This window comes from Garra rufa, chromosome 4, assembly GCF_049309525.1.
Source record: "Garra rufa chromosome 4, GarRuf1.0, whole genome shotgun sequence".
Classification (NCBI taxonomy): domain Eukaryota; kingdom Metazoa; phylum Chordata; class Actinopteri; order Cypriniformes; family Cyprinidae; genus Garra; species Garra rufa.
The window spans coordinates 43734279-43761894 of record NC_133364.1 but is presented as its reverse complement, the minus strand read 5'-3'; the positions used below and the strand labels follow the sequence as shown (position 1 = coordinate 43761894).

At 38.9% G+C, this 27616-nt stretch overlaps 1 protein-coding gene across 1 annotated transcript; it reads left to right on the top strand.

Annotated features, from left to right (window-relative positions):
* The first annotated feature begins 153 nt into the window (after positions 1–153).
* On the top strand, positions 154–27418 carry LOC141332961 (NACHT, LRR and PYD domains-containing protein 3-like). Its single transcript, XM_073837918.1, has 5 exons — positions 154–1907; positions 6612–6785; positions 10451–10621; positions 25985–26158; positions 26244–27418. The coding sequence occupies exons 1-5, from the start codon at positions 154–156 to the stop codon at positions 26248–26250; spliced, it is 2280 nt and encodes a 759-aa protein (XP_073694019.1). The 3' UTR covers positions 26251–27418.
* Positions 27419–27616: the final 198 nt, after the last annotated feature.

The following is a 27616-nucleotide window of genomic DNA, read 5'->3' as shown; positions in this document are numbered from 1 at the left end:
CTTTGAATCAGCTGATTATAGCCTTTATTTTTATTATGAACTTTCTGTCTTCAGTCAGTAATGTTCCTGAATGTCATGACACATCTAACATATCAAACCTATAAAAAACGTTGTTCTGCCAAAAACAACAGTTAATTCATTTTCTCAGAACTGATGCCTGTGTATCAACAAAAACTCAAATCCAGACTACAGGACAAATATCAGAGAATCAATGAAGGAATGTCCAATCATGGAGACTCAACCCGTCTGAATGAGATCTACACAGAGCTCTACATCACAGAGGGAGACAGTGGAGAGGTCAATAATGAACATGAGGTGAGACAGATTGAGTCAGCGTCCAGGAGAGCAGAGACACAGGAAACACCAATCAACTGCAATGACATATTTAAACCCTCACCTGGACAAGACAAACACATCAGGACTGTGCTGACTAAAGGAGTTGCTGGAATTGGAAAAACAGTCTCTGTGCAGAAGTTCATTCTAGACTGGGCTGAAGGAAAAGCCAACCAGGATGTTCATTTTATATTTCCACTTCCTTTCAGGGAGCTGAATTTGATACAGAAAAATCTCAGTCTTGTGGATCTTCTAAACCACCTTAACAAAGAAACAAAAGAATTTAAGTCAGCAGATTATGAAGACTACAAAGTCATATTCATATTTGATGGTCTGGATGAGTGTCGACTACGTCTAGATTTCCAAAACAATCTGAGATTGTCTGATGTAACAGAATCAGCCTCAGTGGATGTGCTGCTGACCAACCTCATCAAGGGGAATCTACTTCCTTCTGCTCTCCTCTGGATCACCTCTCGACCAGCAGCAGCCAGTCAGATCCCTCCCGAGTGTGTCGACCAGGTCACAGAGGTACGAGGATTCAACGACCCTCAGAAAGATGAATATTTCAGGAAGAGAATAAATGATCAGAGTCTGGCTGATAGAATCGTCACACACATCCGATCATCAAGAAGTCTTTTCATCATGTGTCACATTCCAGTCTTCTGTTGGATTACAGCCGCTGTTCTTAAGAGGATGATGGGTAAAGCAGAGAGTGCAGAGATTCCCAAGAATCTCACACAAATGTTCACACACTTCCTGGTCTTTCAGACCAAACTGAAGACACAGAAGTATGATGGGAATTATGAAATTGATCCTGATCATTTTAGAAAGACTATTCTGTCTTTAGGAAAACTAGCTTTTGAACAGCTAGAAATGGGAAACTTGATCTTCTATGAGGAGGACCTGAAAGAGAGCGGCATTGATGTCAGAGAAGTGTCAGTGTACTCAGGAGTTTGTACCCAGATCTTCAGAGAGGAGTTTGGACTGCAGCTGGGGAAGGTGTACAGCTTTGTTCATTTGAGTATTCAGGAATTTCTTGCTGCTTTATTCAAGCTGCTGTCCTTTTCTGAACAAAACACAGGACTGACGAATGACTTCAAATCACCAATGACCAGTTTACTGAAGAGAGAAGTGGACAAGGCCCTACAGAATGAGAACGGATACTGGGACCTTTTCCTCCGATTCCTTCTAGGTCTCTCACTAAAGTCTAATCAGACTCTCTTACAAGGCCTACTGAGAAAGACAGAATGCAGCTCTGAAATCAATCAGGAAACAGCTGAATACATTAAACAGAAGATCAGAGAGAATCCATCTCCAGAGAAATTCATCAACCTGTTCCACTGTCTGAATGAACTGAATGATCATTCACTAGAGCAGGAAGTCCAAACATACCTGAGCAGAACAGGTGACTATCGTCTCTCTGGAGTCAAGCTGTCTGCTGCTCAGTGGTCAGCTCTGGTGTTTGTGCTGTTGAACTCAGAAGAGCCAGATGAGTTTATACTGAATAAATATGATCCATCAGAAGAATGTCTCATGAGGCTGCTGCCAGTGATCAAAGCATCTAGAAAGGCTGAGTGAGTTTTTTACAGTGTCTTTGTTCTACTGACTTTATTTTATACATTATAGGCCTGTGTTTCTCTACACTGTTTCTGTATATTTTGAGGTCTTTCTTATTTGACACACTCAGCTAACATCATAAAGCGCTCTACTAATGACCTGATGTGTTGAATCAAGTATGTTTGATTAGAGAGATTCATCCAATCTGCAAAGTTGAGGTGCCTTCAGGAACAGTGTTGTGATCTATGATATTAGAGATATTGGATTGGGATCATTATCAATCACTTAAAAGTTACATTCAGGTTTGAAATAAATAAAAATAACTCAATTCAATTTAATAATTTATAAGTTGTTAGACAAAATGTTTCTTGGTGAAACTGGGGGAAAAACTAAAAGATTTTTAGTCAGTGCCATTTGAGGAATATACAGTATATATAGTCAACAATCTTTTGGTCTATGCTGTTTTCATTTGATGAATGAACAGTGCGCCTCTCATCCAATAAATCGCAATGAAACAAAGTCTCAAATTTAAAATTCTGTCAATTTCATTTCAATTCAAATTCAAGCAGTAAATACTGTTTTGGTGCTTTTTAATGTGGCATGATAGATTGTTGTAGCTTCTGTGTAGTCACCTGTGCGTAATCAAATGCATAGCAAAAGATTTGTGACCGTTTCATTTTTGTTCTAGATCTAGTGCTCTGCTACACTGGAGTGCACTAGTCACCAACTGGACAGGGGTGGGAATTAGAGTGCGGATCGGGCCGCATTTTTCTGTCCGAGCCCGGCCCGCGTCCGACAGAGCAGTAACCGAACCCGACCCGAGCCCGACAAGCATTAAGATATTTATGTCCGAGCCCGATTCCAGCCCGACACAGTTAAATCTCTTTTTTTCTCATACTAATGACACATGCACTTTTTTCGTGTGGAAAGCCCGCTTTTATTAAGCAACTGTAGGAAAGCGTTCAGAAATGTCAACAGATGAGAGCATCAGTGCACACTGGGCAAACAGCGGCGTTATAACACAGGCGCACTATCGCGCTGATGTGACCGAGCCCGACCCGAACCCGAGCATCCTTTCTAAATATCTGTCCGAACCCGGCCCGACCCGTCGGGTACCGTCGGGCTCGGCTCGGGTATCCAACCTCTAGTGGGAATTAGAGCTACAAATTACAATAGATCACCCTCAGTGTAATCTGTCAAAGTGACAGTTAAGAGCGGCTTGGATGGCCCCGTCAGCAGCAGCACCAGCCTTGAGCGCACCTTCAGTGCAGCTGTAAGGGTTCCGCAAAATAAGTGCACGCAATAGGCTAAAGCTTGCCACAACACACCAGCAAAAGTAATTACCATGAATGTGTCAGGGGAAATAGTAAGGAGATATTTGAATTATTTATTTTATAAATCTCCTCATTCGATGCGCCTTTAGAGAGTAATGAATCTCTACAGATTAGCTACAGAATGAAAGTTTTTTGTTTTTGATATTGTTTTATTTTCTCAAAGTAATTTAAAGCTTTCTATATATATTGATCATGTCTGTGATGCATGTATTAGCTGATTTTCGGTTCATTTTTGAGACTGCAGAAAGTGCATCATGTTTGTTTGATTTATATTATAAAACGATTGGATATGATATAATAGCACACATTAAGTTAAATGTTTAAACTATTGTTATATGCTTTAACTGTTTTAAATCTATAGATTTTATTTTAGCCAAATCGTGATATGAAAAGGCAAAATTGATCAAACAGACTAAAAGTATAATCACTTTGCCATTACATACAAAACGGAACTATTTTAATTGCTAAAACAGTGAGTTGTTTTGGGAGGAGCAGAAAAAAGATGGGCTCAGGTCAGGAGTTAACAACCACACGGTTTGCGAAAAAACAGTCAGCATCTAACCTTATGAAGATTTTGGCACACCAAACGTGGCTTTGTGCTCTAGAGCAGTGGTTCCCAGCCACGTTCCTGGAGGCCCCCCAACACTGCACATTTTGCATCTCTCCTTTGGCTGACAAACCCATTTCAGGTCTTGGAGTCTCTACTAATGAGCTGATTATCGAAATCAGGTGTGTTTGATTAAGAAGACATGGAAAACATGCAGCGTGGGGGGGGCTCCAGGATCATGGTTGGGAACCACTGCTCTAGAGTAACATTGATAAACTGATAAACAGTTGTGTGTGCAGGCTGTGCAGGTGCTCAATAAGAATAAGTAATACGCAGATATGCTGTTCAGAAAGAACTTCGGGAATGGGATATTCTTACCGCCCGCTCCTGTTCAAATTACACCAGAGTTACCGACCGCTACCGCATTTTGTTTGGAAATTTATTCCTGCATAGCAAGAAATCTGGTTGGGTCCCATGGTGCAGACCTGTAATTCCGGGTATTTCTTGTTCTTTGAAACCACACTAATGGGGAAGACTGCTGACTTGGTCCAAGAGACTGCTGAATCAAAGCATTTTAAATGCAAAGTTGATTGGAAGGAAGAAATTGGGTTGGCAAAGGTGCACAAGCAACACAGATGACCGCAAGATTGACAATACTGTCAAGAAAAGCTGATTCAAACACTTGAGAGAGCTTCACAAGGAGTACAATGAAGCCAGAGTTAACACATTAAGAGTCACCACGCTCAGATATCTAAAGAAAAAGGGCTACCAAGCCACTTCTGATTACAGAAACAAGGTCAGAAGCATCTTACCTGGGCTAAGGAGAAAAACAACTGTGATGAATGTGTGAACAGTGGTCCAAAGTCCTCTTTTCAGGTAAAAGTAAATGTTGCATTTCATGTTGAAATCATGGTCCCAGAGTCAGAAGGAAGACTGGAGAGGCACAGAATCCATACTGCTTGAAGTCCAGTGTGAAGTTTCTGAAGTCAGTAATGAAGTCAGCCGTGACATCTGCTGGTGTTAGTCTATTGTGTTTTATCAAGTGCAAAGTCTATGCAGCCATCTACCAGGAGATTTTGGTGCACTTTATGCTTCTATTTGCTGACAAGCTTTATGGAGATACTGATGTCCTTTTCCAGCGGGACTTTAACCTAAGCAAATTTATTGTCATTTGCAAAGGTACATTGAGAGACGCACACAAATTCTGATGTACTTGTACTACAGAGTCAAAAGAAGTAAGAAAAGAATAAGTGGCAATTAACTAAAATTTTAAAGTGGAACAATTTTACCCAGGACCAATAACATTACACAGTGATATTACACACACACACACACACACACACACACACACACAACAAATAACAGTTTACATTAATTTAAATAGTAATTGTCCGTTATGAAAGAACGCTATGGGATGAAATATTTCTTTCCCTCCTTTATATCCTGTGCCACTAGCCTAACAGTGGCTGGAAAGAAACAGGCACGCATTGTGGGTGCTGATACTTACAGGCCTGCGGTATCTCAAGTTATAGCCTGTATGCACCCACTTTAACAGAGCATAAGCTAGGTGGTGTCTGTCCCTAAGAATGCTCTATGCCTTTCTCCTGCAGCACTATGTATAAATAGTGTCCATAGAAGGGAGGTTAGAACCAAGGATCCTCTCTGCAGTTCTTATGAACTTTTGCAGCGATTTCTTCTCAGCTAGAGTGATGTTGCTCTCAACAAGGCTTCTATAGACATTGGATGAGGGGCGGACATCTCAGCCCAGCTGAGGTTCTCTGAGATGTGAAGTATTGAGTGCATAAATAAACATACTTTAAAGAACTTGAACTTTTCTGTTTTGCACATCCATTGATCTTAGGAAATATTTTAATATTTTAAAAAATACTGTTTTTTGACTTACATGAGCTGTACGCTCTAATAATCAAAATTAAAACAAAAATTTGAGATATATTTTATTTTACATGTAATAAATCTAGAATATATGAAAGCTTAAGTTTTTGAAATAAGTTACAAACAAAAAATGAACTTTTTCAGGATATTCCATTTTTATATATATTGGTTCTATCAAAGTTAGTCTATTAATGCAGACAATTACTTTTTCCAGTTTAACTGTTTTTTTGTTTTTTTATAAAATGAGAAATGTGCTGCTTTCTCATTTTTCTGCTTTCAGTATTAAATCAGGAAAACAAATTATCACGATAAACACTGCCCTCAAAAGCTTACAGTGTATCATTGTTCATACCAAAGAGGCACAAAATCCCTCCTGGTGAAATGACCTTAGCCATCTTCAAACTCTAGCACTATATTCTATTTCTATTCTCTATTCTATTTCTTGAAAAAAAACTTGATCCTTTAGGACTTGCACTCTATTCATTTTCTAATTGCTTGTTTTCTTAAAAAAAAATGTACTGCTCCACTATAAGCAGGCTGATTACAAATTAAAATACAAAAAATTTGTCAAATCTGAAGTAATTTGTCAGCGCCAATAGCCTTGTGGGCAGCGTGCTGACATACAGCATTGTTGCGCTCTGGGTGCCCCATGTTCGAATCCTGACATAAGGACCTTTACTGATCCTGCCCCTATCTCTCTCCCACTTCGCTTCCTGTCATGTCTAATCTGTCCTATCACAATAAAGGCAAAAATACCAAAAATAAATCTTAAAGAAAAAAAATCTGGAGTAATTTCAGTTTGAGTCTGAAGTCTATTAAAATGGGATTTGACTCTGAATCACGCTCAGTGCCTGGTTTAATAATTAATCTTTTTTTTCAGCAATTACATTAGACACAAGAGTCAAGCACTACTAACCCCTCTTTAATTTTCTGTTTATTCTCTGCAGTCTTTCCGGCTGTTTTATTACACAGGAGGGCTGTGCTGCTCTGATTTCAGCTCTGAGTTCAAACCCCTCACACCTGAGAGAACTGAATCTGAGCCGTAATAAACCAGAATACTCAGGAGTGAAACTGCTCTCTGCTCTACTGGAGGATCCACGCTGTTACCTGGAGAAACTACAGTGAGTTTCATCACATCTCAGTAACTCTTTTGTAAGTTTTGGAGTAAAAAGTAAAAACTCAGATGTGTTTTCTGTAGCAGTAGCTTTGTTTGCTGCTCTCTCATCCTCAGTTCAAACCCTTTTAAAAGAAATGTAATAAATAAATAAATAAATAAATAAAAATAATTTAATTGGCATCTTATCAATATTGCTATATTTTGATGGAGCCTTTTTTTCAACACCAGCATTTTATAATTTGTCTTTAATATCACAGCTACAGTGACTGCTAGAATCTAGAAATGCTTCTCTCATTACTGCACACCAGTATTATAGTACAATCAGGCCAAAGACACACGTCTCCTCAGTTATCAGACAAATGAATACTCAATGAAAAAATTAAAAAAGATTCACCAGTATGGGGCAAAAGGTTCACAATACTGATACAATTATTTAAAAAACTGATACAAAGTAATATGTTTTACATAATATCTAAGTTAATTCTTATTTAAAACCCATTGAGCAATGTGTATACCATATTCTGCTTTGATAAAATAATTTACTTTTATTCACGGCGTACACTGCAAAAAGGATTTATAATAAAAGAAATACAGGACTTTTTCATTATAAAGAAAAAGATTGTGAAAGATTCTTACACTGCTTGAAGATCCCATAATAATTTAATAGGGATTTACAACATCTCAATTAAAAGATTGTTTTATCTTTGAGGGATATCATATTTTTAAATTTAATTTTGCATTAAAAAATATGATGATTATCTTTTTTTAACCCCAAATACCATCCTTTTTAAATGTTTCAGCTACTGAAAATCTGTTGATTTTAAATATCTTGAATAAAATTGAAAACATTAACAAGACATTTGTTTCAAAATATAATCCTGTCATTGTAATGATTCTCATTTGCTACACAAGTGTAATAATTTAAGTGTGCCTTTTACATGAGTCCACCTTTAGCTGTATTGTAAGTCACAAAATATCAATTATGATTTTTGATTCTGACTGGTTAAGCCGCGTTCAAAGATGTTGTAAATTACTCTACAAACATACACCTGTTTACATCTGTGTGTTGCTCGGCAACCACTTTCTTGCAACCACAACCATTTCTGAGGAACTACATTGCTTTGCTGAAGAATAAAGTAAATGAATTTTATTAATATCATTACACTTTATGTTTTGTGAAACCGTTATTTTTTTATAAAATCCAATTCATAAATAACAGTCAGTTGAATACCAAGACTTGAATATTTTAATCTGTTTGAAGACTCAAAGAGGCACAAATTCACTTTTACTGACTTTTACCTTAATTGTTCCTTCTTGGTGGAATGACCTACCCAATTCAATCCTTAGCCATCTTCAAGAATCAGCTAAAATCTCTTCCATTTTTATTTGACCCTCTTTTTATATTTTCTCTCTTTTTTCTTTTTATTTATTATAAAATTACACTAAAAACACTAGCTTGCTCTATTCGTTTACTATTCTTTATTATTTGTTTACTATCTGTTTTGTTTTTATTTACTATATAATTAAAAAAACATGTCGTATACTGCATTAAGCTAATCTGAGACTTGTCATAGCACTTGCTGTATGTCACAAATGTGAGTATCTTCTTAATGGACAATACTATAGAAATTAAACTTATGAAACAGAGATATATTTTAGAGCAGTCGATGTGCAGCTTGTATAGCAGTACAGATTTACTGTCCTCTAAAAATTACTCAATATACAGCCATTATTGTCAAACAGCTGGTAACAAAGGTGAGAACACGCTAATTGATAACAGCAGTATGTTGTTTAACCATGCAAAGCCACATGTCTTATTCATCATAGTTATATTTTTGTCTGCTTGACAGGACCATACAAATTTGTGTATCTTGTATTAGAGCAGGTAAAGTTTGGTGCTTTAAGTACAATTCTCTCATACTGACCACTGGATGTTCAACATGGCATCTCATGGCAAAGAACTCTCTGAGGATTTGAGAATTAGAATGTTTGCTCATCACAAAGATGGCCAAGGCTATTAGAGGTTCAGTAACACCCTGAAACCAAGTTACACTACAGTGGTCAGTGTTATACAGAGGTTTTATCAAGAAGGGTTCCATTCGGAACAGGCCTTGCAAGGGTCGATTAACGAAGTTGAGCACTCGTTCTGTGCGTCAGGTGCAGAACCTGGCATCAAAAAACTGATGCATGAGTGCTGCCAACATTGCTTTAAAGGCTGCAAAAGTAAAAGCTCAGCTTGTCAGTGCTCAGACCATACGCAGCACACCACAACAAGTCGGTTTGCATGGGCGTCCTCCCAGAAAAAAGTCTCTTCTGAAGCTGGTTCACAAGAAAACCTGCAAACAGTTTGCTAAAGACAACCCGTCTAAGAGCAAGACTTACTGGAGCCATTTCCTGTGGTCTTATAACACTCAGATAAACTTGTTTGGCTCAGATGGTGTTCAGCATGTGTGATGATGCCCTGGTAAGGAGTACCAAGAAAATTGTGTCTTGCCTACAGTCAAGCATGGTGGTGGTAGCATCATGGTCTGGGCCTGCATGAGTGCTGCTGGTACTGGGAAGCTGCAGTTCATTGGGGGAAACATGGATTCCATTATGTACTGTACATTCTGAAGCAGAACATGATGCCTTTCCTCCAGAATCTAGGCAGAACGGCAGTTTTCCAACATGATAATGATCCCAAACACACCACCAAGATGACAACTGCCTTGCTGAGGAAGCTGAAGGTGATGGGGTGGCCAAGTATGTCTCCAGATCTGAACCTTATTAAGCATGTGTGGGGCATCCTCAAGCGGATGGTGAAAAATAACCATATGTCCAACATCCAGCAGCTCTGTGGTGTCATTATAGAGGAGTGGAGAAGGATCCCAGCAACAACCTGCCCTCTGGTCAATTCTATGCTCAGGATGATTAAGGCAGTGCAACATAACAATGGTGCTAACACTTAATATTCACACTTTGGACAAGTTCACTTAGGGTGTACTCACTTTTGTTGCCAGCTATTTTGACAATAATGGCTGTATGTTGAGTAATTTTCAGGTGACAGGAAATTGACTGCTCTAAAATATAACCAAGTTTCATTTCTATAGTATTGTCCCTTGAGAAGATATATTAAAATGGATGCTGTAATGTGAGGGGTGTACTCACTTTTGTGAAATCCTGTACATAGCATTGCTCTTTTGTTGATTTTGATTGCTTCCATTTTCTTAAATTTTAAGTCGCTTTGGATAAAAGCATCTGCTAAATGACTAAATGTTAGAGTATTTACGTAAGAAGGAACAGCATCCATAAATGCTACTTTCCCTAGTGTTAGAAAAAATGGTGGTTTCTATTTTCCAAATTTCCCTGCTCTCTCAACCGCCCCACAATCTTAAAAAACACCAAAGTAATATGTCATAGTTGTACTTCAATGTTACTCATAATATTTTACATTGTTGCCTATATAGTACTACAAAAGGTTTAAAAAATGAAAAAATAAACTAGTTCAGTAATGAGAATTATGTGGGTAGAGTGCATTTAGTTTGTGCATTAGTTTCTTAGCTTGTGCTTGTGCTGTCAAGTTGAAATGTCTATAGCACCAATCCTTTAGAAAAAGTTGTGCTCAACACAATTCCACCCCAAAACTAAAACACAATCTCAGAGATCATTCATGTTCTTCACTCCTTGCAGGATGAGGAACTGCAGTATTGGAGAGGAAGGCTGTGCTGCTCTGATTTCAGCTCTGAAATCAAACCCTTCACATCTGAGAGAACTGGATCTGAGCGGTAATAAACCAGGCTCAGCAGTGAATCTGCTCTGCGCTCTACTGGAGGATCCACACTGTAAACTGGAGAAACTATGGTGAGTGTTATTATATTATTGAACAAAAAAACTGTGAAAATACTGCCAAACAAAAATTGCATTTTGTATTTAAGGGATAGTTCACAGAAAAATGAAAATTCTGACATCACTTTTCTGATCTTCAAGTCATTTTAAAACAGTACGACATTCTTCTGTGAAAAATAAAAGAAGATATTTTCAGAAATGTTTTTTTTTTGTTTTTTGTCCACAAAACTTTGGATGCCAACAGTATGCATAATATCATCTTTTGTGTTTTAAAGAAGAAAGAATGACTTTCAATTATGTAAATTAAGATATTTTTTAGTTTTGGGTGAACGGCTTCATCAAGAATCAAATGTAAAGGACCGAATACAATCCTTATACTGAATGTGTCCAAAACAAATGTATGGTTGTATATAAATGGCTACATTTTGACAGTAACATACTGTTTTCCATTAAACAGTGCATTCTGGGTATTATTTGACATTTTCGAGAACATTACCGCACATTAACAGCGTTCAAAGTCGACATTCAGAGACTCTTTCAAATCACACCCTAAACCCTCATTCACTATTATCTTCATAAGTTTACTAATATAGTCCACCTGACAGAATGAAAACATTCAGAATTCAGACTCTGATGAACAGCTGCTGTTAACAAGCAGAAGAAAAGAGCAAGAAATGAAACTACAAACAGCATTACCAGCTTCACGCTTTACAGTTTGACTTTATTTCTGTTATATATTGGTGCGTTCACGCCATATCGGAATTCCCGATTATTATGAGATTCCAACATGTAAAAAGCATTCACGTCCTCGTAGAACTTGTAATTACAACTTGTGAACTGGTAGTCTTCTGAAAGCTGTGACTTGTGACCACTGTAGCACATTTGGTGACAATCAAAAGCTTAAAATATATAATAAACTATTAACTGCCCATCTATTTACCATGTGCTTTTAGTTTTGCTTTTGTTTTTGTGTTGAGTTTTAGTAGCGTGTTTTGTGATGTTCAGAGTTGATCTGCTTATTTATTTTATTGATGGTTACCGTTGTTGATATTCAAATGCTGGTTCTTGATGTCTGTGTTTCATAGAATTTCAAAGCTTTTTTTGATGTGAGTGATGTTTAACTATTTCATAACAGCCAGCTCATTCTTTTACTGTAGTGTGTTATTGTAACATTGCTTTTTATCAATAGAAAAGACACTGGATATTCAATTGAGATTAGCAAAACATAATTAAAACATAATTAACAATACTACGTTTTGCCACAAATGTGTTTAAAAACACATGGTTAGAGCATCCAAAGAAAAGTTAATGTTAAAAGTCAAGGGTCAAGAGTCTAACTAATGCATACACTGATCTCCATCATGGTAGTGTCAAAACAAAACAAAACAAAACAAAACATCAACATCTAAACCTGTTAATTCTCAGTATGAGCTTCTGTAAACATCTGACAGAAACAAAGTTAATCCAGTAATAAGTGAAGCTGGTATTGCTGATTTAGGAGTTGTTTAATCACTTATTTTCACTGAAATATTAGTGAAGGTCCATTAAAAATGTTGCAAAGTCATGAACTAATAAGCAGAGTAAATATTAACCTGAACTATTTGTGTGTGTTTTTGCACAATAGTCAAGTCAAGTCACCTTTATTTATATAGCGCCTTTTACAATACAGATTGTGTCAAAGCAACTGCACAGTATTTAAACAGCACAATAGTGTGTAAGTAACGCATTATTGTAACAATCAATTTTCAGTTAAAAACAGTTCATCAATGAATTCAGTGATATCATCGTCAGTTCAGTTCAAATAGTGTACGATATCGCTGGAAAGTGTCCCCAACTAAGCAAGCCAGAGGCGACAGCGGCAAGGAACCAAAACTCCACAGGTGACAGAAATGGAGAAAAAAACCTTGGGAGAAACCAGGCTCAGTCGGGGGACCAGTTCTCCTCTGGCCAGACCAAACAACAGTTTGTACCAATGTCTGATTGTAGAGAACTCTTCAGGATCCTGTGGTGTAGCGCCGATGGCCGTCAAGGTTGGCGAGGTCTTTATTGGTGATCCGCCTTGGAGCTCATCTGGTTGACATCCACGGCTATTGAAGTCATCTCTAGGTGGTGATCCATATTCTAAGCTGGGTACGGACTGGATCCGGGGGACTGGAGTGACCATCTGATCCGGATACAGGCTGGATCTGGTGGCTACGGTGACCTCGGAATAAGAATGAAACAGACTAATATTAGCGTAGATGCCATTCTTTTTACGATGCAACGAGTGCATCAGGTGTTATGGGAGGTGTTTTCGGTTCCGGTTGACCTAATTAATGCAGCCTAACAATCCTTTAACGGATTTGAATTATAGAAATGTGTTAATGATTTTATGTGTAAGCCAGGTTAAAGAGATGTGTCTTTAATCTAGATTTAAACTGACAGATTGTGTCTGCCTCCCGAACAGTGTTAGGTAGATTGTTCCAGAGTTTAGGCGCTAGATAAGAAAATGATCTGCCGCCGGCAGTTGATTTTGATATTCTAGGTATTATCAAATTGCCAGAATTTTGAGAACGCAGCGGACGTGAAGGACTATAATACGATAGGAGCTCGTTCAAGTACTGAGGAGCTAAACCATTGAGGGCTTTATAAGTAATTAGCAAGATTTTAAAATCTATACGATGTTTAATAGGGAGCCAATGCAGTGTTGACAGAACCGGGCTAATATGGTCATACTTTCTGGTTCTAGTAAGAACTCTAGCTGCTGCATTTTGGACCAGCTGGAGTTTGTTTATTAAGCGTGCAGAACAACCACCCAATAAAGCATTACAATAATCTATCCTTGAGGTCATGAACGCATGAATTAATGTTTCAGCATTTGACATTGATAGCATAGGTCGTAATTTCGATATATTTTTAAGATGGAAAAATGCAGTTTTGCAGATGCTAGAAATGTGGCTTTCAAAGGAGAGATTGCTATCGAATAGGACGCCTAGGTTCCTAACTGATGACGACGAATTTACAGAGCAGCCATCTAGTATTAGACTGTGTTTTAGGTCATTACTTGTGGAGGTTTTAGGTCCAATAATTAATACCTCTGTTTTTTCAGAATTTAACAGTAAGAAGTTATTCGCCATCCAGTTTTTAATATCAGCTATGCATTCTGTTAGTTTTTCGAATGGATATGTTTTTCCGGGCTGCGAAGAAATATAGAGCTGAGTATCATCAGCGTAACAATGAAAGCTAACACCATGTTTCCTGATGATATCTCCCAAGGGTAACATGTAAAGCGTAAAAAGTAATGGCCCTAGCACTGAGCCTTGAGGTACTCCATACTGCACTTGCGATCTAAATGATACCTCTTCATTTATTGCCACAAACTGATGACGGTCAGATAAGTACGATTTGAACCATGCCAGTGCACTACCACTAATGCCTACATAATTTTCAAGTCTATTTAAAAGAATGTTGTGGTCAATAGTATCAAATGCAGCACTAAGATCCAGTAGCACTAATAGAGAGATGCAACCACGATCGCTTGACAATAGCAGGTCATTTGTTACTCTAATTAGAGCAGTCTCAGTACTATGATATGGTCTAAAACCTGACTGGAAATCCTCGCAGATACCATTTTTCTCTAAGAAGGAGCATAATTGTGAGGATACTACCTTTTCTAGTACCTTTGACAGAAAAGGGAGATTCGAAATTGGTCTGTAGTTAATTAATTCATAGGGGTCAAGTTGTGGTTTTTTAATGAGTGGCTTAATAACAGCTATTTTGAAGGTTTTGGGGACATATCCTAATGATAGTGATGAATTAATAATATTCAGAAGAGGATCTATGACTTCTGGAAGTACCTCCTTTAGTAGCTTAGATGGAATAGGGTCTAACATACATGTTGTGGGTTTAGATGATTTAACAAGTTTATACAATTCCTCCTCTCCTATAATAGAGAATGAATGGAATTGTTCCTCAGGAGATCTACAACGCACTATCTGATGCGATACTGTAGCGGGCGGCTGTATGGTTACAATTTTATCTCTAATAGTGTCTATCTTGGAGGTAAAGTACGTCATAAAGTCATTACTGCTGTGCTTTTGGGAAATGTCTAAACCTGTTGCTGCTATATTTTTAGTTAATTTAACCACAGTATTGAACAAATACCTAGGGTTATGTTTGTTTTCTTCTAAGAGAGATGAAAAGTAATCCGATCTGGCAGTTTTTAATGCTTTCCTATAAGATAAATTACATTCACGCCAAGCAATACGAAAAACCTCTAGTTTTGTTTTCCTCCAGCTGCGTTCCATTTTTCGTACTTTTCTCTTTAGGGCGCGGGTATGATCGTTATACCACGGTGTTACACTGTTTTTCTTAATCTTTTTTAGGCGCACTGGAGCAACTGTATCTAAAGTGCTAGAAAAGAGAGAGTCCATAGTTTCTATTACATCATCAAGTTTTTCTGAGCTATTGGATATGCTGAGGAATTCAGATAAGTCAGGAAGATTACTTACAAAGCAGTCTTTTGTAGTAGAAGTGATGGTTCTACCGTATTTGTAGCAAGGAATTGAATTAACAGTTTTAGCTATCTGGATTTTACAAGAGACTAGATAATGATCTGAGATATCATCGCTTTGCTGCAGAATTTCAACGCCATTAACATCAATTCCATGTGACAGTATTAAATCTAGAGTATGATTTCGGCAATGAGTAGGACCTGACACGTGTTGTCTAACCCCAATCGAGTTCAAAATATCTATAAATGCTGTTCCTAATGCATCTTTTTCATTATCAACATGGATGTTAAAATCACCCACTATTAAGACTTTATCTGCGGCCAGCACTAATTCGGATAGAAAATCAGCAAATTCTTTAATAAAGTCTGTATGGTGCCCTGGTGGCCTGTATACAGTAGCTAACACAAACGTCACAGGGGATTTATAATTAGTACTTGTTTCTCTGGATAATGCTATATGAAGCACCATAACTTCAAACGAGTTATAACTGAAGCCCGTTCTCTGAGAGACATTAAGAATACTGCTATAAATAGTAGAAACACCTCCTCCTTTACCTTTTAGACGCGGTTCATGTTTATAACAGTAATCTTGGGGGGTGGACTCGTTTAAAATAATGTAATCGTCTGGTTTTAGCCAGGTTTCTGTCAAACAGAGCACATCTAGGTTATGATCAGTGATCATATCATTTACAAAAAGTGCTTTCGTAGAAAGGGACCTGATATTCAATAAGCCAAGCTTTATCAATTGTTTCTCTGTATTATATATATTTTTTATTTGTTGAACATTAATTAAATTGTTGGTCCTGATTTGATTCAGGCGTTTTTTGTATTTTCTAGCTCGGGGAACAGACACAGTCTCTATAGAGTGATATCTAGGTGAAAGGGTCTCTATGTGCAGAGAATTAACTGATTTCTGTGACGTGAGGCGGCTAGCAGACGGTCGGTTTAGCCAGTCTGTCTGCTTCCTGACCTGGGCCCCAGTGAGTCAAGTGCAAACTCTAAGACTATGTGCCATATTTCTAGATAGAAGAGATGCTCCACATCCGGAGGGATGAAGACCATCTCTTTTCAACAGGTCAGGTCTGCCCCAAAAGCTTGTCCAATTGTCTATGAAACCTATGTTATTTCGCGGGCACCACTTTGACATCCAGCCATGGAGTGACCACAGTCTACTGTGAATCTCGTCACCACGGTAAGCCGGGAGGGGACCAGAGCATATTACAGTGTCTGACATCGTACTTGCAAGATCACACACCTCTTTAACATTATTTTTAGTGATCTCCGACTGGCGAAGTCGAACATCATTAGCGCCGACGTGAATAACGATCTTACTGAATTTACGTTTAGCATTAGCCAGCACTTTTAAATTTGCCAAGATGTCAGGCGCTCTGGCTCCCGGTAAACATTGGACTATGTTGGCTGGTGTCTCTATTTTCACGTTCCGTAACAATAGAATCGCCAATTACTAGAGCACTTTCATCAGGTTTCTCAGTGGGTGCTTCACTGAGTGGGGAGAACCTGTTTGATGTTCTGATCGGAACGGAAGAGCGGTGTTTTGACCCGCGACTATGCCGCCTCACAGTCACCCAATTGCCCTGCTGCATGGGCGTTGTTACCGGAACCGAACAATGTACAGGGCTTTCTGAGCTAGTCACATCCAAAACCGTATCTAAGGCCCTCACATTCTTACTATCCTCCATTAAAGTTTGGATGCGTGACTCTAGTTCTGAAATCTTCTCTGTCAGCCTGACTATATTCCTGCATTTATCACATGTATAAGGCTCACTGCTGACAGAGATAGATAAGCTATACATGTGGCAAGCAGTGCAGACTACAATTGTAGGAGAAGAAGCCATTACTCACCGTGATTGTAGAATGATTTCAACTTACCAATGTTGTTAGAGTTCCTGAAGAACAGATCAGGGGGAGAAAAAATGGAACGGAACCGGCTAAAAGAGTACTAACGATATTAAACACGAGAAAAAATAAATAAAAACGTGAATGGAACGCAGATGGCAAGTTAACCGGCCAGCGCAATGCTAAAAATAGTAAACAAGAGTTAAAAGCGTGAATGGAGTGCGAGCGGCAAATTAACCGGCTAATAGAGATCTGATAGTTTAATTTAGTTTTGTGGGTCACCATTGTGCTGGAGAGTAGAGCCTGTGCATCAGTCAATGATGAGCCACAAACACTGATGTACTACTGCTTTACTTAAATGCAGTAAGTATGGTGTCACTGAGTGCGTTTACATGGACCCTCTTAATGCGATTATAATGAGATTTTGGCAATATTGCGATTAAACTTTTCCCCATGTAAACGCAATACTTCGATTATAATAATGCGATTAAGCTCATAATCGCAGCAAGCATAATCGTATTAACATAGGTGGCGCACGCCGATTTTAATCGAAGTATACCGGCATGTAAACACCTTAATCGCAGTATTGCCGCTTTCACCAGAGTGCGCATGCGCTCCTGACTTACACGAATGACGTGCCACTCACTTGTAGACAGGGACTGCTCTACAAAGGGGCTAGGGGGCTATAGCCCCGTTAGAATTTTGAATATCTCGGTTTAGCCCCCCCTCCAACCAGCTGAGATAGAGGAGTGCTGCTGTCCCGTGCTGTTTGTCACAGTATTCTTCCACACGCGTCATGTGAGCGCAGTTTCGTGCATTAGGCTACATTTAATCCATTACATCACTAAGATTAAGATGTGCCATTCATTTAATTTTTAATATAAGTGTAAAGTATACACAGTTGAATTACGCATTCATATGAATTGTGTTAATGATGAGCGCACAACCCAGTCTCACAGAGCGCATGGTGCTGTCCAGCTTTGAAGTATTTCCTTTGCATGTAACAGGTTTTTTCGTTGTTTTGTGTATAGAGCCCTGAAAAGGCCTAAAATCTAGCCCAGCTCTTGGCAGAATTCTTGGTAAGAGACTGGCCAGACTCCGACCCAAGATCGTCTTTTTGGCCACTTCTCCCAAAACAGCTTATACTACCATTTTTTAGCTATTAAAATAGTTCAGTTTTGTATATAGGCCAAATGACAATGTAATTATATTTCGTTTCAGGTTTTTTTAGTTAATTTAGAAAAAAGTTTAAAGCATTTTTTTTCCGTTAAATATAGGCTAAGTTTTTTTTTGTTTTTTTAAGAAGCGACCAGCGGCAGACGGTGAGTTCATATGCTTGATCAATTTAGCTTTCTTAAATCATCACAACTTGCCTAAAATAAAATCTATAGATATTAAAGAGTTCAAGCATATCAAAAGTTAGTTTTAAATGTTAGTTTTAAACGTTTAACCTCTAGGCCTATGTGCGCTGTTAGACTCATATTCTATCGTCTGTGTGGAGAGTGGAGGCTAACGCGCGCTTTACTTTTTTGCACGTAAAGGTAAGAGTAATAGCTGTTATTCGTAACTGTAAAGGATTTATGTATATTTGCGTGCCCTCACAAACAGTATCAACAAATTGATGTGCTTTTTCTATATAAAAAAATAAAAATAAAAAAATGGAATGGGCTCTCTTGTTCAGGAACGGGAATCTTTAGGCAATCGTGAGGCAAATGTGTTAGCCTTTTATGTGCGCTTGATTGCAGATTTGTGGAACTCCTAAAAAAAAAAAAATGCGCTGAAGGCGCGCTCACTGCTGCCTGTCGGGCTCGGGCTGGAATGCAGGGCTTGTTTTAAGTTTGTCTCTTATTTTTTTAGTTCGTGTCAGTTTTAAATATAATTTAAAAGGCCGTTTTAAATAAAATTTAAATTATACTTCTGTTAAATGTGGTGTGTAGGCTTTTCTTTAAAAAAAGGACACAATTTCTTTATTAAGTAACTTTTATGTCACGAACATCGATTATTTTCTTAGCACCCCCACATATTGGACTAGCCCCCCGTTAGCCCCCTAACCCCGTTAGAGAAAATATTCTGGTGCAGCGCATGCCTGCAGACTAGAAACGACGACGGCGAAGAAGGCGACACTTTTAGGGAGCTCAGGAAACTGAGTTTATGTTGTCGACTTTGCGCGATATGAACATAATGCAATTCATTGACGGACAATATGAATAATAGGAATAATGGAAATTCCATGTAAACCGGAGTGAAGACTTTGCTCTTGACATGTAAACATCATATTGCGATTAAGTCCTTACTCTGATTATTGAAAATAATCGCATTATTCGTGCCCATGTAAACGTAGTCATTGATGCAGCGATGGTCTACTTTAGCACATACATGTGTGTTATTTTTAGCTAACAATGAACTGCAACAATTTGAGTTATAGTCAAGTTTTTAATTATTTCACTAGTACACATTAACTGCTTTCAACTTTACATTAAAAAATAATAATTGTTTCTAGACTGATATGAAATAAGTAAATAGTACTAACACCCTATGAATACTAGTTAACTAGAACAGTTTGAAGCAATTGGTTTATCAAATAAAATGAGTTAATTTCCATGGTAGGATTATGGTAATATACTGTACAAATGAAGAGCTGTAATTGAACAATACATCAACCCTGCTGCCAGTATTTTACTGTTGTTTTACAGCTCATGTTTTTACAGTGTATATTTTTATAGTTTACAGTATAGTAAAAAATATCCTGTAAATTAAGAGTCAAATCCTGGCAGCACATTTGCCTGCACACATAAATGCTACTTTTTCCACTGTCAGGTTTGCACCTCTCACTCTAAGATTCATCTTTGAGTTATTGATGTTATTTATTTATTCTCTTTGAATTGAGTTCTTATTGTTTAATTATGTAACTAGCATTATACATTCTTACCTGACAAATAAAATGTTATAATTGATTTATTAACCCTCCTGAAATCATTATGAGTAGTAGATCATGTATAGGCTGATGTTTCTTCAAATCTGTGTCCAAGATAGAACAGACTAAAGGCTCATGGATGAATGGAGCAGTAGGAATGCCATCAGAGACCTTTTGATTTCTCTCTATCACTGACTTAGCAAGTTGTACCGAAGTGACCTAACAAACTACACATTTGTTCAAAACAAGCAGTAGGTGGCCGACTTAAATACATAACCTAAGTGTAAGACTAAGACTAAGTTCAGACTAGCGAGTTTGTGATTGTGAGATCCACGACCTCCAGTCAGCATGAGACTCAAATGTAACAACGGGTCCCTAATGAATGAATAATTGAAAGTATCCACCTTATTCTTCAACGCAGCAGTAAGCCTATGGACGAGACTTCCAGTTAATTTGCTGCTATAGGGAAATAGCCAGAAGAATTACAGCATGCAGTAAATAGTAAAACTGTTTGCACTACAAACCAGTATGTTCAAAATTAAGATAATACATAAAAATAATAAGGTAAGACACATTTTTTTACAGGAGGAATAAGGTGGATAGGATGTCCAGAATAATCAAATATCTCAATTAATATTAATCAATATTTGTGATTAGTGACTAATTAAAAACACATTCTAAATGTAATCATTGAATCACTTGAAAATTAGTCAGATTAAACACGGGGGTACAATTAAATTTAAACTAAATTCTAACAAATTAAGTGAACTTTACAGAAGCACAAGTAAAAAATATGTCATAGTTATACTATAATGTTACTCTTATTTTAACATTGTCTATAACCTATATCAGCGGTTCCCAATTCCAGTCCTCGCGCCCCACCGCTCTGCACATTTTGCATGTCTCTCTTAGTTAACACACCTGATTCAGATAACCAGCTCATTAGAAGTGAGGTCCGTGCAGGAACTGCGATCCGATTGACATGGTCCCTGCAAAGTGTTCATTGCTCCCTGCTCCCTAAGCGGGGGAAATCTGTTTACTATACTTCGAAACATTCATTCACATATTTACGCTACGCCACCGCATGCAGCGTCTACACACACAGATGAAACTTACTAGAGAAGTGTGACATAAGTGCATCTGTAAATAAATGCATTTTAAATTTACGTCTCGCACGCTTTAATGACCTTCAAATGGAACACATACGCTCGCTTCGAACTAATGAATAATGGTGGAATATCCTGTGATGTCCACTTCGAAGGGCAGTAACGTTGGAATAGAACAAACGTCGGAAGCGATGCGTGAAACACACAAAATGTGCAGAGCGGTGGGTCGCGAGGACTGGAATTGGGAACCGCTGACCTATATAGTACTATAAACTAGTTCAGCATTACAATCAGGAATCATGTGGGTAGAGTGCATTTAGATTAATTTAGCTGCTGGCAAGTTAAAATCTCTATAGTGCCAATCCTGGTGTATAGAAAAAGTACACTGTAAAAAATTTACTGTAAAATTTACAGCAAGTTACTGGCAACTTTGGTTGCCAGTAATACTGTAATTTTTTTACAAGTGCACTGTAAATGATTAACTACAGTTTTACTGTTAAAATACATTTTTTTTATATATACAAGCAACGATATATACATTATTTAAAGCTGCTACTGTGAAATTGCAGCAATAGTTTGCAATTTTACAAGTGTACTGGAAATCATTAAATAACGTTTCACTGTAAAAATATTGTACTACTTTAATTTGTGTATTCTGTATTTGCAGTATTTATTTTCCAGATTGCTGAATAATAATGACTAGCAATTTAAACAATTTATTAACTGCATAAGCTTTAAACAATATTTAATTATAGTATGAAACTCAGTGCACCTATTATTTAATAAAAACAAAAATAATAATAATAATTTGACACCTCTTAATCTTGAAAAACAGGTCCAATTTTATTCAACAACTCTCTTATTTAATAACTCTCAAATTTGCATGAAAGAAATGTCACAGAACAGTGTATTTAGTATTATTCTGAATTCCAAAATAAATTGGGCATGAAAATATTTACTTAAAAAATATATTACCCTGCTAAATTTTAAGGTTAACCAATATTTAGCCAAAGTTTAACCAACATCAAGTTAAGCAACATGGTCATAATTAAATGGTTCTAAATACCACAAAGACAGTGATGCATTTTCACAACTTCATGAACAGTCCAACATGGCCAAACAACAAGGCCTCAAGTGAGTCCAACAAAACTTCTGATCAAAAAAGGAGAACAGTTCAGCTCCAGATGCTGTTCCATCCCAGGATGCAAAGAGTGGCTAAAAATATAGAAAAGAACAAAAAGGGCAATACATTAGATATTTTACAAAACAATGACACAGTCAGACACAAACAGAGGGATGACAGATACAGTCAAAGACAGAGTGAGTGATGTGTGTTACAGTTAGATCAGTATGATTTTAAACAGTAAAACACTAAAATTGTGAAAAATTATTACAATTTTTACAAGTTATTACAAGTTTTATATTTTACTATACTTTCAAATATAATTTATTTCTGAGATGCAAAGCTGAATGTTCAGCATCATTACACCACTGTTACATGATCTTTCAGAGATCATTCTCATTTATTATCAATATGCTGATTTATTGTCAATGTTGTCAGTGTATGTTTTGGAGCCTGTGATACTTTTCCAGGATTCTTTGATGAATAAGTTTCAAAGAACAGCAGTTATTTAAAATATACATTTTATCTAAAAATATAAATCTTTACAATCAATTTCAAAGTAACATACTTGTTGGATAAAAGTAAAAAAAAAAAAAAATCCATGAAAGAATCCTGAAAAAAGTATCACAGGTTATTAAAAATATTAAGCAGCACAATTGCTTCTAACATTAATAATAAATCAGCATATACAATGATTTCTAAAGGATCATGTGACACTGGAGTAATTAGAAGACTAGACTATTGATGCTGAAAATTCAGAAATAAATTACATTTTAAAGTATATTAAAATGGATAAAACATTTTACATTTTAATAATATTTCACAACATTATATTTTTTTTCTGTATTTTTGATTAATTAAATGCAGCCATGATGAGCAGAAGATACTTATTTCAAAACATAAAACCTACTGATCACAAACTTTTGAACGCTAGTGTAGATAAAGGATAAAAGAACATAATAAAAGGAAAAAGATCTTGGTGTATGTGTACTTACATGTCAGTAATTCCACTGACAGGAATTCGTTAATCTGCGGTTACCGCGAATGTTTATGACACCTTAATATACTAATACAGTTACGACATATAAAAATAAAACAGAAATAAGTCACTTACCACAGCTGTGAATGGTTCTTCTTGCTGCTCCCGAATGTCAACCATTGAAGATAATCCCGCCTCTTTAGATTTGAAATTTACCAGAATGCATTGTGGTTTACAGCAATATGCTGTATTATAAGAAATACAACCCGCTGCTGTAAAATATTGCTGTAATTTTTACAGCTATTTGTTACTGTCACAGTCCTGTCTGTTCATCTGGTCTCCCCCTGTCATGTTGTCATTTTTGGTTTCACCCTCATCAGCCTGTCATCCCCATCACCTGTGTTTAATTATTAGTCATCTGTGTCACCTGTGTTTAATCATCTAGTCACCCTTTATAAGTCTGTTTGTATCTTCAGTTCATGTCGGTCTTTAAAGTTTTGTGATGTGTGTTCCTGCCTGTACCTGCCTGTTCCTGCATTGATCCTTTGAAGTATTATATTAAATAGATTGTTAATTGTTAATCTTGTCTTTCGTCTCGTCTCATCCTGCACACAACCCTGACAGAAAGACCGACCCAAAACAGTTCACGGCGTCTTCCCCTGCGTTTCTTTTCCGTTTTTTGAATCAGTGTTTGTTTTATTTTTTTTTCCCTTATGAATATCCCTGCTGTCCGCATCATCCTGCTGGAGCAGGGGAACCGCTCTCTCGAGGACCACATAAGTGACTTTATGTACCTCGCGCCGATGACGCATTACCCGGACCGCTGCCTGTGCACGTTCTTCCGTGCAGGACTTAACATCGCCACTAAAGCGCAGCTGTCCGGGGAGGGTCCTCGAGAGAGCCTCGCCGGTTACATCGAGTGGGTGCTGGTGTCCAGCAGAGCTTCGTTGACCGCGAAGGATGACACCAGCCCCACTCCAGACCCAGAGCCCAGCCAAACATCACCCCGACATGCAGAGTATGAGCCCGCATTCACCGCGGACGGAGAGCCTGAGCCCGGAGCGGCCACAGTATGGACTGCCGATGGGATCAAAACCTCCGACCAAGAGCGTGAGCCGACCTCTACATCTGCGACGGTGGAGTGCTGCGTGGAGCAAGAGAGGGCGGTAGAGAGCCCTGCCCACTGCACCACCACTGGGGGTGAGCTTGAGCAACACTCTGGGGATTTAATAGACTTCTTCTCAGAAACACTGGCCTGCCTGAACTTCCCACCCACCCGCCCTCTTCTGCCTAATCCTGGATCCCCGCTGGTTCCGTCCAGCCATCCTGAATCCCCGCTGGTTCCGTCCAGCCATCCTGAGTCTCCGCTGGTTCCGTCCAGCCGTCCTGAATCTCCGCTGGTTCCGTCCAGCCGTCCTGAATCTCCGCTGGTCCCGTCCAGCCGTCCTGAATCTCCGCTGGTCCCGTCCAGCCGTCCTGAATCTCCGCTGGTCCCGTCCAGCCGTCCTGAATCTCCGCTGGTCCCGTCCAGCCGTCCTGAATCTCCGCTGGTTCCGTCCAGCTCTCCTGAGTCTCCGCTGATTCCGTCCAGTCATCCTGAATCTCCGCTGGTTCCGTCCAGCCATCCTGAATCTCTGCTGGTTCCATCCAGCCTTCCAGAAACCCCGCTGTCACCTGTCAATCCCCCTGCTCACCCTCAGTCCTCCATCTGTGCAGTGGGCTCGCCGCAGGTCTGCCAGCTTCCATCGGCGTCTCGGCTGGAGGATCCCTCATCTCCACCTCCAGCCTCAGAGTCCAGAACTCCGCCTCGGCCCTCCGACCCTGCGGCTCCACCACGGCTCTCAGCTCCCTCATCTTCAGCGTCGCCCGTCGGCCCACCCGCTCCACCGGGCTTCCTCGTCCCTCCGGCTCCGCCTTGGTCGGTTGTCGTCCCGCCATCGCCTACGGACTCTACTCCTCTGGCTACGCCTCGTCGCTCCGTCCCATCGGCTCCGTTGGGCTCCTCCCTCCCCCCGGCTCCACCTCAGTCCTCTGTCGCTCCGGCTCCACCGCGGCCCTCTGGATCTCCGCCTCCGCCTTGGTCGCCAGAGCCTCTGGCTCCGCCTTGGCCCTCCGGATCCTCGGTGTCGCCCAGGATCTTCGGCTCTCCGTCTCCGCCTCGGGCTCATCCTTCACCTGCTCTGCCTCTGTCGGTCGGACCCCTGGAGTCGTCAGCCCATCCTCCACCATGGCTCCTCCCTCCGTCGGCTCCACCATGGATCTTCATGGCTGTGGCCTGGGTCTTGCTCTGTGCCTCCTGCTCCGGGTCCCTCCTGTTTCTTCCCTGGCTCCTCCCACCTTCGTCGCCCCCCTGGACTCTGTTGACTTTGTTTGTTGTCCCCCTCCAGGGGTGCCGTCCTCCGCCAAAGCCTCCTCCCACATGGACTCTGTTTTTTCGCTCCCCTTCTCTTTTTTTTTTTTTTGTTGTTCCCCACGGCGCGAGGACGCGCCTTTTCGGAGGGGGGTGTAATGTCACAGTCCTGTCTGTTCATCTGGTCTCCCCCTGTCATGTTGTCATTTTTGGTTTCACCCTCATCAGCCTGTCATCCCCATCACCTGTGTTTAATTATTAGTCATCTGTGTCACCTGTGTTTAATCATCTAGTCACCCTTTATAAGTCTGTTTGTATCTTCAGTTCATGTCGGTCTTTAAAGTTTTGTGATGTGTGTTCCTGCCTGTACCTGCCTGTTCCTGCATTGATCCTTTGAAGTATTATATTAAATAGATTGTTAATTGTTAATCTTGTCTTTCGTCTCGTCTCGTCCTGCACACAACCCTGACAGTTACAGTGTAGTGCTCATATAAACACACTCTCACCCTAAAATTTAAACACAATCTCAGATCATTCATGTTCTTCACTCTCTGCAGTCTGGGTTACTGCAGTATTAAAGAGGAAGGCTGTGCTGCTCTGATTTCCGCTCTGAGATCAAACCCCTCACACCTGAGAGAACTGGATCTGAGAAAAAATAAACCAGGAGTCTCAGGAATTAAGCTGCAGTCTGCTCTACTGGAGGATCCACACTGTATACTGAAGAAACTATAGTAAGTTACTGCGTCAATGATTTGTATTTATTATCTTCTATTAAAGCAGTTCTTAGTGTATTTTATCTTTCTCTTTATTGTACAGTATTTGACAGTGGAAGCTCCACAAACTCAAAACAACACATCCTGAACAAGACTGTCACCTGGACAAATGCTGATATGTGAAGTGATTTTGTTTTTCATTTTCATTCAGCCTAGATTTTTTCCAGTCTTATGGGAACATTTTAGGTAGATTGGACATACTAACTGCACTATAACATTTTCCAGTAAATTCCAGGTTAATAATTGCACACTGTAAAAATTTCCACTGTAAATTTGTAGTAATTAATTGGCAGCAGCCTCACCTTTTTTTGCTGTATAGAGAATTACAGCATAGTTAAAGTTCTCCAGTAAATTAACAGTAAAATACTGGTAGCACATTTGCCAGTTTAGTGTAATTTTACAGTTCTTTAGCCACTTTACAGTATATTACTGTAATTAATTTTTATTTTTTATTTTTTTAAATTTTTTAAATCTGAGACTACTACAAAGAATGTTTTAACTCAGATCTTTTGCAGAGAACTGCTAGGTAAGAACAGCACAGATACATGTGCAATTTGTCACGGAATCACCTTCCACACCAGGCGAACCAGCCTCCTATACCCGTTCACAATCTCCAGGGCCTGTATTTATCAAGCTTCTCAAAGTGCCATTTTATTCTTAAGTGCTGAGAATTCATGAAATGTACTCCTACTTTCAAACTTAAGTGTAAAAACAAGTTATCAAATTTCTTAAAACTAAGGGGGGTCTCTCAAGTGGTTAGAAGTTTACAGTAGGGGCTCGTGATGGTGCTGTGGGGACAGACACATGCACAAATCTTTCAGGAGAGAAGGAACGTTTTTGAAATATTTGATTAAATGGTTAGTCAATCAAATTGTTACATTTGCTCAGTAATTCAAAATGAGCAAAGGACATTATAACTGACTTCAGTCTAGAGCAAGTATTGTGCTCTTTAAAAAACAATCCCGTTACAATCAGTAAAGCTATCTGCATTGTATGATTAATAAATCTCTTACCCCTTTTTTACACTACACATGTCTGCGGTACGTTACGGCTCTGACACAGATAACAGAGCTGATTGCAGCATCTTACGCGGCTCTCTGTGCTGCATCAGTAAAGATTTTTGATGTATAATAGATAAAAATGATAATAGTCTTGCTGTGGTCAAAGGCATCAGCAACAGGCAATATCTATATAATATCTTGTCGATACACAATACTATCGTCTGGATTGTGCAGGCGCCACTGATTGGGACAGCCTATCAGCAATCACCTTCAGCTTTCCGCCAAAGCAAAAAATCCATTAAAACTCTAGCAGAGGTTTGTCAGAGCATTGCCATTGTGGTATTGCCTTGTGGGCAAGTGAGAAATGTTAAATAAAGCAACATAGTAAAAAGATGAAAATGACTTGATTTTACTT